This window comes from Eubalaena glacialis, chromosome 13 (genome assembly GCF_028564815.1).
Source record: "Eubalaena glacialis isolate mEubGla1 chromosome 13, mEubGla1.1.hap2.+ XY, whole genome shotgun sequence".
NCBI lineage: Eukaryota > Metazoa > Chordata > Mammalia > Artiodactyla > Balaenidae > Eubalaena > Eubalaena glacialis.
This window is the reverse complement of record NC_083728.1, coordinates 71665699-71678087: the sequence shown is the minus strand read 5'-3', so window position 1 is coordinate 71678087 and position 12389 is coordinate 71665699. Positions and strand designations below refer to the sequence as shown.

The following is a 12389-nucleotide window of genomic DNA, read 5'->3' as shown; positions in this document are numbered from 1 at the left end:
CGTGTTCACCGTGTGCCAGGGGCTGTACTAAGCATTTTACACGTTATTTCCTCCATTTTTCTAACAACCTATGAGGGTGCTATTGATATCAATGCCGATTTCACAGATGTAGGAATTGAGGTTCAGGGAGATGAATCACTACACTTCACAACCTCTTCCAACTATGATAGGTTCTTTTTTTCTTTTTTTTTATTTTTAAGTGAGAATTTTAAAAATTATTTATTTATTTTTTGGCTGTGTTGGGTCTTCATTGCTGCGTGGGGGCTTTCTCTAGTTGCGGCGAGCAGGGCCTACTCTTCGTTGCGGTGCGCGGGCTTCTCATTGCGGTGGCTTCTCTTGTTGTGGGGCATGGGCTCTAGGCGCACTGGCTTCAGTAGTTGCAGCATGTGGGCTCAGTAGTTGTGGCTCGCAGGCTCTAGAGCGTAGGCTCAGTAGTTGTGGCTCACGGGCTCTAGAGCGCAGGCTCAGTAGTTGTGGCGCACAGGCTTAGTTGCTCCACAGCATGTGGGATCTTCCTGGACCAGGGATCAAACCCGTGTCCCCTGCATTGGCAGGCAGATTCTTAACCACTGCGCCACCAGGGAAGTCCTATGATAGGTTCTTATGTACTTGGATATGTGGGCTGAAGTTCAGCCTGCAAAGAGCAAAAAGAACAAATGGCCCTTCAGAGCCCTTCCAGGAACCTGGAAGCCATCCCTCAGGGATTGCCTTCCCATGAGCTGGGGCCCCACTGCCTGACCTCCACCCCACTAGTCCACAGTCAGTTTCGTGCCCCTAATAGCCAACTTCAGGAAGTACATTCCACGTTCCCTGGCTTCTGCCCTGGAGCAAGTGGAACAATGGGAGACAAGGTTGGCCACTGGCCAGCGGGCAGTGCCTGGGGTTGGGACCACATGGACAGACAGCTGCCCTTGGGAAACCCTTCCCTGCTCCTCTCCTAGAAGCCCTCAGGGCACAACCTCCTGAAGACCTCCTGGCACCATGCACAGAGGTCAAAAAGACTGAACACCAAGTCTCGTCAGCATCATCTCCCCCCATCCCCTGCTGGAGACAGGAGATTTTAATAATGCTGATGGGGTAGGAAAGGGCGGGGGGGGCATGGGGGGCTGAGTCAGTCAGCAAATGCATAAGACCTGGGCATGTGGGAGTAGGTTAGGGCATATTCATCGTCCTTGGGTTCCGTGGCTCCTTCTTTGGGGAGGGGAGAGAGCATCTGGAGGGGAACCAGTCAAAGAGCAGTGAGGGAGTTGTTAGGGACTGGACAGCTGAGAGCTCCTAACCTGAGAGGATGCAGCACAGAGGCACCAACGTCTGTGCGGGGGAAACGGGGAGGGGCAAGGGTTGGCTTCTTGGGGAGGGAGCCAACCTCGGCCTGGGTGAGCTGTCAGAATACCTGGTGTCCCCAAGCAGAGTGGGGCAGAACCCAAGGCCCCCTCCCTGTGGGCCTCCTTAAGGAGAAAAAGGCATTCATGGAGCACCACCCCCAGGGGTGCGAGAATTGTCCTTCAGGCTCAGCTGGGGGCAGACAAGCCACCAAGGCACAACTTGTCCGGGGTGGGGCAGAGGCAGCCTGCAAGCTGAGGGCCGTCCTGCCGCCAGGTCAAGCCCTCCGGGTAGCGCACAACATGGATGTGTTCGGCCAGCTCCTGGCCCTGCCCTTGAGGCGCCGCAGGTGTCAGGCTGAGCTTTCAGGTCCTTCCTGGTGCCCACCAGGAGGATGTACACCTCCAGGCAGTGGTGACACACTTCTGGATGCCACTTGTGCCGCACGTTCTCTGGCAGTGGAGACACAGATGACAAAGACGTTGGTCTGAGGGTGGGAGAGTGTGCGAGACGGTCGTGCTCCTCCTGGCCCCGCGTCCCACAGGTTCGGGCTCACCGCGCGCCAGTCAGGTGCACTTCGGGCGCTGTAATCGTCGAACGCCGCGGGGGTGGACTCCTTGGGGAAGGCATCAGCTGTGTAGCAGAGGAGCCCCGTCACCTACCACCACTCGCCTGATGCTCTGCACGGTGGGTGCAGCTGCTGCGTCGGGGCAACGCCTCCCTCCCCTTCTGGCCCCTCTGGACGCAGCGACCTGGTGCCCTGCCCACCACGGGGTAGCTGGGACAGCAGCAGCGGCTTGGTTCAGGCTTCCAGAGCCAGCACCAGCATCTTATTTCCCCTTTCTCTGCTCCAAGATCCCTCCGAGACCTGTACTGGAGCAGGTAACAGTAAGGGAGATGACCGCCCTCAAGAGCAATGCCCCATCACCCAATTCAGTCCCCACTCCCCAGCTGATCTAAACAAGGGCAGTGCTGACTTCTTGCCTGCGAGGCTTAGAAATTGCTTTTCCTAAAAATATGTCCTTGAGGCACCTTCCAGCAGCCATATAAATAACACCACTGGAATGGCTCACAATGTCAAGGGTCACCACGTGTCTGTAGGACATGAGGGCTGACTCTTCTAGTACAAAAGATAGGCACCTTGAAGGAGGGAGGGATGCATTTAAGTCACAGGGGATGGTGGCTGAAAGGGGTGAATGGCTCTCTTTTTGGAAATTCACGAAAATATAGTTTAGGATGCAGAGAAAGAGGATTTGCAGAAGGTAACGCCAGGAATTTAATCAGCCCAGATACACAGCTCTGTGTTCTTTGCAGAAGACCTGCGTGGACCCAACAGCCGTGGTGTCAGTGGCCGGCTCTTGTCCACGTAACTGCCACTGCAGTCAGAAAGTGCTTCTTGGTGTCTAACCTAAATCTTTTTGTAGCTTCACCTTGAGCTCTTTCCCTTCTTACAAATTCTATTAGCTGCCTTTAAGAAGAAAGGAGGGAGAAAGGGAGGGAGGGAGAGAGGGGGGAGAGAGGGAGGAAGGGAAAAAATGTGTGTTACCCTTTAAGCCAGCATTTCTACTTTTGAGAATTTATTCTACAGAAATATGCAAAGATGTTTAATGAAGCTCTGTGGTGGCCAAAATAATAAAATAAAACAAAATAAAATAAGTAATGTCCAGCCATAAGTGAATATTTCATGAATATTATTGACATAGGAAAAAATCCATGATTTATTTCTAATTGATAAAAAAACCAACTTGGGGCTTCCCGCATGCCGCGGAGCAACTAAGCCCGTGTGCCAAAACAACTGAGCCTGCGCTCTAGAGCCCACGAGCCACAACTACTGAGCCCACGTGCCACAACTATGGAAGCCCACACACCTAGAGCCCGTGCTCTGCAACAAGAGAAGCCACCGCAATGAGAAGCCTGCACACCGCAACGAAGACCCAACGAAGCCAAAAATAAATAAATAAATAAATAATTTTTTAAAAGAGACAGAAAAAAGAAAATAAAAAACCAACTTGCACAACAGTATTAGTGTATGATCTCATTTTGTGGTGATAATCATATTACTAATTATATTTATAATTATAGGCATATAAATATCCTAGAGATACAAACACCAAATGGTTAATAAACCTCTGTTCTGGTTGCAGCATTGCAAACCACCCTAAAACTTAGAGGCTTAATACAGCCATTTAGGATTATTTGTCCTGGTTCTTAGGCTGACTGGGCTCAGCCGGATGGCTCTTGCTCAGGGTCTCTCGCAGTGGCAGCCGCAGGGCACTGGGACTGCAGTTATTTGGGGGTTCCATGGAGCTGGGCATCCAAGAGCGCTCACTCACATGACAGAGAGTTGATGTTGGCTGTCGGCTACGAGCTCACCTGGGGCTTTCAACCAGAGTCCCTACACACGACATCTCCATGTGGCTTGGCCTTCTCACAGCTGGGCTCCAAGATGGAGCATCCCAAAGCAAGTATTCAAAAGTCCCACTTACAACCTGGTCATGCAGTGTCACTCCCACAATAGTCTATTGGTTGAAAGTGAATCACAGGGACTTCCCTGGTGATGCAGTGGTTAAGAATCCGCCTGCTAATGTAGGGGACACGGGTTCGAGCCCTGGTCCAGTCTTGGATGGGGGAAGATCCCACATGCCGCGGAGCAACTGAGCCCGTGTACCACAATTACCAAGCCCGCGTACCACAACTACCAAGCCCGCGTACCACAGCTACTGAAGCCCGCACGCCTAGAGCCCGTGCTCTGCAACAAGAGAAGCCACCAGAGAAGTCACCGCAATGAGAAGCCCGCGCACCGCAACGAAGAGCAGCCCCCGCTCACTGTAACTAGAGAAAGCCCGTGCGCAGCAACAAAGACCCAATGCAGCCAAAAGTAAATAAATTTTTTTTTTTTTAAAGTGAATCACAGGACAAGCTCCAATTCAAGGGGAGGAGACTACACAAAAGCATGAATACCAGGAGGTATGGTTCACTGGGGACCGTCTAAGAGACTAGATACCATAATATCTCTAGAAAATGGGATTCGGACAGACTTTCACTTTCCAGTGTCTAATGTAATAGTTACATGTACAAACTCAGGAGACAAAAAGCCTGGCTTAATGTCTTGGCTCACCACTCGCTTGCTCTGTGACCTCAAACAAGTTACTTATAACCTCTCTAAGCCTCGATGCTCTCAGATAATTGTTCCAACCTCATAGGGTGGTTGTAAAAATTAAATGAAATTAAATGTGTGTAAGAGGCTTAGAAGTAAATGCTCAATAAAAGTGAGCTAATAATATTATTATACACTGATATAATGTTTAATTTTTACAGGTATATTTTACTTTTGTAATTGAAAAAAATAATTTTCAAAGACCAAAAAAAAAAAAACAAAAACCAAGAAATGTAGCAGAATTAAGAGATATAAACTCAGAACTCCCAGTCAGGGCTCTTCCAAGGAATCTGCAGGAACTTCTTAGTCCTCACAGACACAGAAAATACCTCTGGAAGACCTTGACCCTTTCCCTCTGCGCCAGTCAACCATCCAGTGGTGGGGTCGGACAGCCCAACCTGTGTTGATCTTTTAGCTACTCCCTAAATCCTCTCAAGTTTGAGCGTGGTAAGCTGCAAAGTATAGGAAATGAATTCCCCCAAGAATATAATAACAAGAAGCTTTGCACTCACAAAACATGGGCTTTATATTACCCAGGAGCTTAAACCTGTCCAACGACACCACTGACAGAAAAGATTTGCTTTTTAGAAGCATTGACATTTTGATCATGAAGTTCACGTGGACTTGCTTGGATGGGATTGGTTGGTTTTCCACACAACAGATTCTTGGGCCTGTTAATTTGAGAAAAAAGCTGAGAAATGGAATTTCAGGTGGTGATGACTTGGGTTTCTTAGCTTATTCATCCTTTATAAATACACACAGACCCTGTCAACACCACTCCTTTTCTTTGGGGAAAGAACTATCACGGTGGAAACGAAAGGATTTTTCAATGTGGGGAATTATAGCAAATGCCAACCTTGAGAGTTGAAAATTCTACCTTCTCATTTCTTTTTCAGAAAATCAATACACAGGCATTGTTCCATTCCCCTCTGGGTCTCTGTGGCTCACATATCTCTCTCATGCCAAGGATGTTCTAAGTGTTCTTGATATTGCCTTGGGAGCAAACCGACCTGCACGAAAGAAATGGGAAACTCAATGTCTGCGCGTTAGTTTCTCGAGAGACGCCATTACTAGAAACTTAAGGAAATGTCAAATATGAATAGCTGGAAATTTAATTTGGAGTTGAAGACTTGCCTGACTTAAAGCATTAATTAGTTGGAGATGGAATATTTTTGAAGAGTTTGGATATGGAAAATTTTTAGCACCACATTACAAACAGGGTTCGATGAGGAAGTAAGAGATGGTGGTGAAAAGTGACTCTCTGCAGAATATATACAGTCAGCCCTCTGTATCCGTGGATGCGGAACCCACGGAGACAGAGAGCCATCTGTACTCTACAATTTTATTTAAGGGACTTGAGCATCCGCAGATTTTGGTATCACAGGAGGGTCCTGGAACCAATACCCTGCAGATACTAAAGGATGACTGTATCACATTTTTTTCTGGGGAGACCCCAGCATTTATTCATTCCTACCCCCCTTATAAGCTGGGGAGCAGAGCAGGGACATGAGAGAGTGTGTGGGCATTGTTTAATGAATGAAAAAAAGAGGTTCTGAGAAATGATGGCCCTTTTCTAAGTCAGGGGCAACTGAGAGAACAGGAATCACTTTCCCCCGGCTGGAAACAAAGTGGAACTTGATATGCCATAAAGTCAGAGAGAGCTGAAGTCAACTTCAGGCTCTCCCACTTACTCCGTTTGTGGCTATGGACAGATAATCTAAAAATCCAAGCCTCAGTTTCCTCCCCTGTAAAATAGGGATGATAATAGGACCGATGAGAGTCCTTCTTTCAGTTCCATGAATACCAAGTTCTTTCCTACCTCAAAGCCTTTGCACTTGCCATTCCCCCTGCTTAGAGTTATTTTCTCACAGATCTTTTTATGGCAGATCCCCTCTCCTCATCCTTAATTGAACTCAAATGTCCAATCTAAAAAACTACACCCCCAAAAAATTTGTCTCATCCCTTGGTTTTATTCTGTATAGCATCGCTATCTGAAATTCTGTTGTACATTTTTGTATTTATGTGTTGTCTCTCTCACCCACTATACTATAAGCCCCATGATAAAAGGGAACTTGTCCATTTTGTTAATTCCTGCATCTCCATCACCTCATACAGTGCCTGACACATAGTAAATGCTCCATTAATAATTGTTGAATGAGTGGATTCTCAGTCAAGAACTAACATTCATTCAGAACTTACCACATGCCAGATACTGTTCTAACCACTTTATAAAAATTATCTCACTTAATCCTCAGAATAACCCTATTAAACCTATTTTATAAAAAAGGAAACTAAGGCACAGCGGGATTGAATAAATTTGCCCAAAGCCAAAGAGTCAATAAATAATAGAGCCGGGACTGAATCCCAGGCAGCCTGGCCCCAAACTCCACATTCTAAATCACTGTGCCCTGATGCTCTTGGCTTGATGGGAAAGCATCAGACCTGGTTTTACAGCTTGAGTTCCATGAAACTCTGACTGTCAGGTCGGAGTAGCCTAAATTTTGACCCATAACCTCCTCCAAAGCCTTTGCCCTTCATTTTGTATCTATGCACCTGTGGCTCTTGTATCACTGTGTGTATTCTTGTTTGTCTCTTTAATACTCAGCCCCTTGCATGCTGTTTCTACACTCGCTGAGTGGAGACTCTGAATGTCTACAATACCAATTTGTATCCATCTTGGGCCCATGTACATAGAAGGAAGATGCTAGATGTTTTTTGAAAGGATTTCTAAATGAATAAGACATTTTCGAACACTTTTCAACAGGCTGTTTAATAAAAGAGAGCTATGAAGTGCACAAATGTATACAAAGCAAGTAGAAATCAATATGAGTATTCCTTGCCTTAATAAACTCAACTCTTCATGCTTTCCCCACCTCAGGGCCTTTGCACATGCTGTTGCCTTTGCTTGAAACACTTTCTCCAACCACCTTTTTTGCCTATTTACCTCCTACTGGGTCTCCAAACTTCAGCTTGGACATCACTTCCTCAGTAAAGATTCTTCTGATCACTAATAGCACTTACTAGAGCTTCCAGTTACACATTTTCTTCTGTGATTCTTCGGTTGATGCTTTTCTTGCATAGTAAACTCTAAGCTCCATGAAGTTAAGATGGACCATGTCTATTTTGTTCAATATCTCCTTCCAGGGCATAGCTCATAGTAGGTATGGAAAAACACTGTTGAATACATAAGTAAACTTTTGAAATTTCAGAATTAATAATATAAAGAATTTTCCTTTAATGGACCTCTTTTCGTAGGTATTGACTTAAAGTAAAATTTACTCATAATTTTTCTTTATTGTGCAGGGTGTAACATACCCACATGGTACCCCCACCCCCGCTTAGAAGTATTGATATTGCCGAGTGGTTTAAAGCATGGGTATTGAATGCTCTAAACCACTGGGAATGAATACTGGATAATTAATATAATTGGTACCTTAACTCTCCACCACTTCAAAATGTTATTTCAAAGTGCTTTGAGCAAGAACAAGGACAGCACAGACTTAAATAAACAAACAAAAAAACCTGACAGTGCCAAGTAATGAGAGGTTATGGAGCAACTGGAACTCTCATACTCTACTGTTGGGAGTGCAGATTAGTAAAACCACTTTACAGAGCAATTCAGCAATATCTGGTAAAGATGAAGATGCACATATTCTAAAACATAATAAACACCCTTCTACATATGTATATACTACCTGAGAGAAACTGTGACACATAGCTGCTTCTCATGGAGAGTCATATCAAGGTATTGAAACCAATTTAAATGTATATATATATATATATACATATATATATATATATACATATATATATATATATATATACAAACACACATCCATGTCTACATAGTATATGTGTATATATATACACATATAGACAGCTAGATGTATATGTCTACATAATATGTGTATATATACATATATACATATATAGACATATGTGTGTATATGTATAAATATGTCTATGTATATATGAATAAATAAATTGCAGTAAGTTTATTAATGGAATTGCTCTATAGTTGTTAAGATGAGTGAAATAGATCTACATGTATCAAAAAAAACAGGTCTCACAAGCAACTTGTTGTGTGAAAAAAAGCGGCATGTAGAGTGGCAGGTTCTGTATAAAAGAAAGTTAAGAGTATGCAAACGTGGCCCTGAAGACCGCAGCACTGTGGCTGCCTCTGGCGGGGAAAGGGGGAAGGGAAATGATGGGCTGGAACAATTTCAAAGAAGACTTCAACTGCATCTATAGTGTCGCTTCTTTATTTAAAAAGAACTAAAGCATATGTGGCAAAATGTTAAAATTTGTTTAACCTGAGTGATGAATACACCAGGGTGTGCATATTAAAGACATTTTCACATGTGAACTATTGTGAAATAATTTTAAAGGCACATGCGAGAAAGAGAGCCCTGGATTCCAGCTCTGCCACTGCACTTCAGACAGGGGACATAAATTCTCTCAGACCCTTGTTTGCAAACTAGGATTAATAATGTTCAAATTTCAGGCTTGGTTGTGAGTTAATGAGAATAAATGTGTAGAATGACTTCCAGATGTTATCCATTGGGATATCATTTTAGAGTGAGTCCCTAATGACTTTCCAGATGTATCTTATTCAGAGAGACATTTGCTTTTTTAAAACTGATCAGAATTATGTGGATGCATTCCAAAACAATTCTGACCCCCAGAAAAATAATATATTGCTACTATTTTTGCAAAAACTATATACACACATATTATACAGACATGCATAAGCACAGATTATTTATTAACTATGATTGCCCTGAGGGAGGGGTACTTGGGTGGTTGGAGAATAAGAGTGGAAGGAAATTTTACTTTTCTATTAACTTTAATTATGTACCATGTGTACCTACTCTAAAAATAAATATAATTTATTTTTAAATTAATCTAAAGGTCATGATCTTCTCCATTCCTTCAATTCTAAACCCACTTAAAAAAGAAAGGTCGGGCTTCCCTGGTGGCGCAGTGGTTGGGGATCTGCCTGCCAATGCAGGGGACGCGGGTTCGAGCCCTGGTCTGGGAAGATCCCACGTGCCGCGGAGCAACTGGGCCCGTGAGCCACAAGTACTGAGCCTGCGCGTTTGGAGCCTGTGCTCCGCAACAAGAGAGGCCGCAACAGTGAGGGGCCCGTGCACCGCGATGAAGAGTGGCCCCCACTCGCCGCAAATAGAGAAAGCCCACGCACAGAAATGAAGACCCAACGCAGCCAAAAATAAATAAATAAATAAATAAAGTGTAAAAATTAAAAAAAAAAAAAAAAGAAAAAGAAAGGTCTTGGGCTTCCCTGGTGGCGCAGTGGTTGAGAATCTGCCTGCCAATGCAGGGGACACGGGTTCGAGCCCTGGTCTGCGAAGATCCCACATGCCGCGGAGCAACTAGGCCCGTGAGCCACAACTACTGACCCTGTGCGTCTGGAGCCTGTGCTCCGCAACAAGAGAGGCCGCGATAGTGAGAGGCCCGCGCACCGCGATGAAGAGTGGCCCCCGCTCACCGCAACTGGAGAAAGCCCTCGCACAGAAACGAAGACCCAACACAGCCATAAATAACTAAATAAATAAATTAAATTTAAAAAAAAGAAAGAAAGAAAGGTCTTAAAATCCAAGTTCTAAAGGTTCTTAAGAGGTTGTATAGTCCAATGTCCTACTTGAGCACGGGAAACAGGAAATGCCATCCCAGCCCCATATTCTCCAAGCAGTCAGACAAAAGAAAGAGCACAGGACCGGGGATTAGAGGATCTGGGTTTGGTCCCTGTCACCATGAATGGCTAACTCTGTGGCTCTAAGTGAGTTCCTTAAGTTCTCTGAGACCCAGTTTCATTTCTGAAGTGAGGACAATGGCAGCACCACTGTCATGACTGTGTGAGGGACAAATTAAGTACAATGTGAACATGAAACTTTGTCAAAATAGCATCCAGATGTTTGTATGAGGTGCAATTGCAGTGCAGAGATTGTCCCTCAAGAGCATGGGTTCAGTCCCTTTGATTTCCGTGGGAGTGCCTACCACACTATGCCTAGGGGCCCCTAGTAGCCAATAAAGTCATCTTGCTTCAGATGTAAACCAGATTCTCTTCTCTCCACAGCAAATATCCTCACCGTGATCATCCTCTCTCAGCTGGTGGCTAGGAGACAGAAGTCCTCCTACAACTATCTCTTGGCACTTGCTGCTGCTGACATCTTGGTCCTCTTTTTCATTGTGTTCGTGGACTTCCTGTTGGAAGATTTCATCTTGAACATGCAGATGCCTCAGGTTCCCGACAAGATCATAGAAGTGCTGGAATTCTCATCCATCCACACCTCAATTTGGATTACTGTTCCATTAACTATTGACCGGTATATTGCTGTCTGCCACCCGCTCAAGTACCACACGGTCTCCTACCCAGCCCGCACCCGGAAAGTCATTGTAAGTGTTTATGTCACCTGCTTCCTGACCAGCATCCCCTACTACTGGTGGCCCAACATCTGGACTGAAGACTACATCAGCACCTCTGTGCATCATGTCCTTATCTGGATTCACTGCTTCACTGTGTACTTGGTGCCCTGTTCCATCTTCTTCATCTTGAACTCAATTATTGTATACAAGCTCAGGCGGAAGAGCAATTTTCGCCTCCGTGGCTACTCCACAGGGAAAACCACTGCCATCTTGTTTACCATTACCTCCATCTTTGCCACACTCTGGGCCCCACGTATCATCATGATCCTCTACCACCTCTATGGGGCGCCCATCCAGAACCGCTGGCTGATGCACGTTATGTCCGACATTGCCAACATGCTGGCCCTTCTGAACACGGCCATCAACTTCTTCCTCTATTGCTTCATCAGCAAGCGGTTCCGCAAGATGGCGGCCGCTACCCTCAAGGCCTTCTTCAAGTGCCAGAAGCAACCGATACAGTTCTACACCAACCATAACTTTTCCATAACAAGTAGCCCTTGGATCTCACCGGCCAACTCACACTGTATCAAGATGCTGGTGTACCAGTACGACAAAAATGGAAAACCTATAAAGGTATCCCCATGACCTCAGAGGTTTGGCACCTAGTGTCTCTGAGTAATCCATTTCCAGATGGGAATGTGGCCCATCCTCTGGCTGAACAGCTCTCCTTAAGAGTGCTAACCTGATTTCCTGTCTCCACAGGTTGAGCAACTCTCAGACTGGTAGATGAGGAGAGATGGAGGAGAAGAGAGAAAAGCATGAATCTTGTTTTCATGTATGCATTCATTTCTACCAAGTCATGCTGACAGCAAAAGTTCCTACCAGTTTGAAGATGTCATTGGAGGTTGTGTCATTATCCTGTGGCCTGTTAAGGACACACAGTAGAGAAATAGTCTATGACTTAGCCTTGGCACCATCCACAGTCACTGGAAACTGCTCATGTATGTGACACATCAAGCCACGGTAGCACATAGCTAAGCCCACACTCTTCTTCCAAGAGCTGAGGTCATCCATCGTTTCCCTGTGCTGTTACCAGCAGCTAACGATGCTGACCAATTCGGGAATTTTCCAAGGTGCCCTTTGTCCTAGTGAGGGTTTTGGTCTTGAAGGGGCCCTGGCACCCCTGTCTGTAGAATGAGATTGTGGGTGCAAGGGAGGATTGGATCTTGCTCAAACTCTGGTCAGAGCTTCTGTGAAAAGGCTCCTAACCAACATAACCACGACACTCAGACCTGGGGTCTAAGACGCAACCTTTCTATTTGCCATTATGTGTAGGTTTTAACCAGCTCCTCCAAAACAAAGACCCTGCCTGGTGTGTGGGGATATAGGAGGAGTTCTTGAGCCCAGGAAAAAAAAAAAAAAAAAAGCCCACTCTTGCCATTGTTTCAATCCATCCTTGTGTCAGCTGTGTACGGTCTCCTTACTCGAATAGCTTCTTGTGGCGGTGCCAGTCAAGCTTCCT

The 12389-nt window shown here is 45.4% G+C and overlaps 1 protein-coding gene across 1 annotated transcript in view; it reads left to right on the top strand.

Annotated features, from left to right (window-relative positions):
* The window catches only part of GPR139 (G protein-coupled receptor 139), a 39737-nt gene extending 28225 nt beyond the window's left edge, over positions 1-11512 (top strand). Inside the window, exon 2 of the mRNA XM_061209677.1 lies at positions 10578-11512. Within this exon, the coding sequence (XP_061065660.1) occupies positions 10578-11512 (935 nt within the window). The remainder of the gene's footprint in view (positions 1-10577) is intronic.
* Positions 11513-12389: the final 877 nt, after the last annotated feature.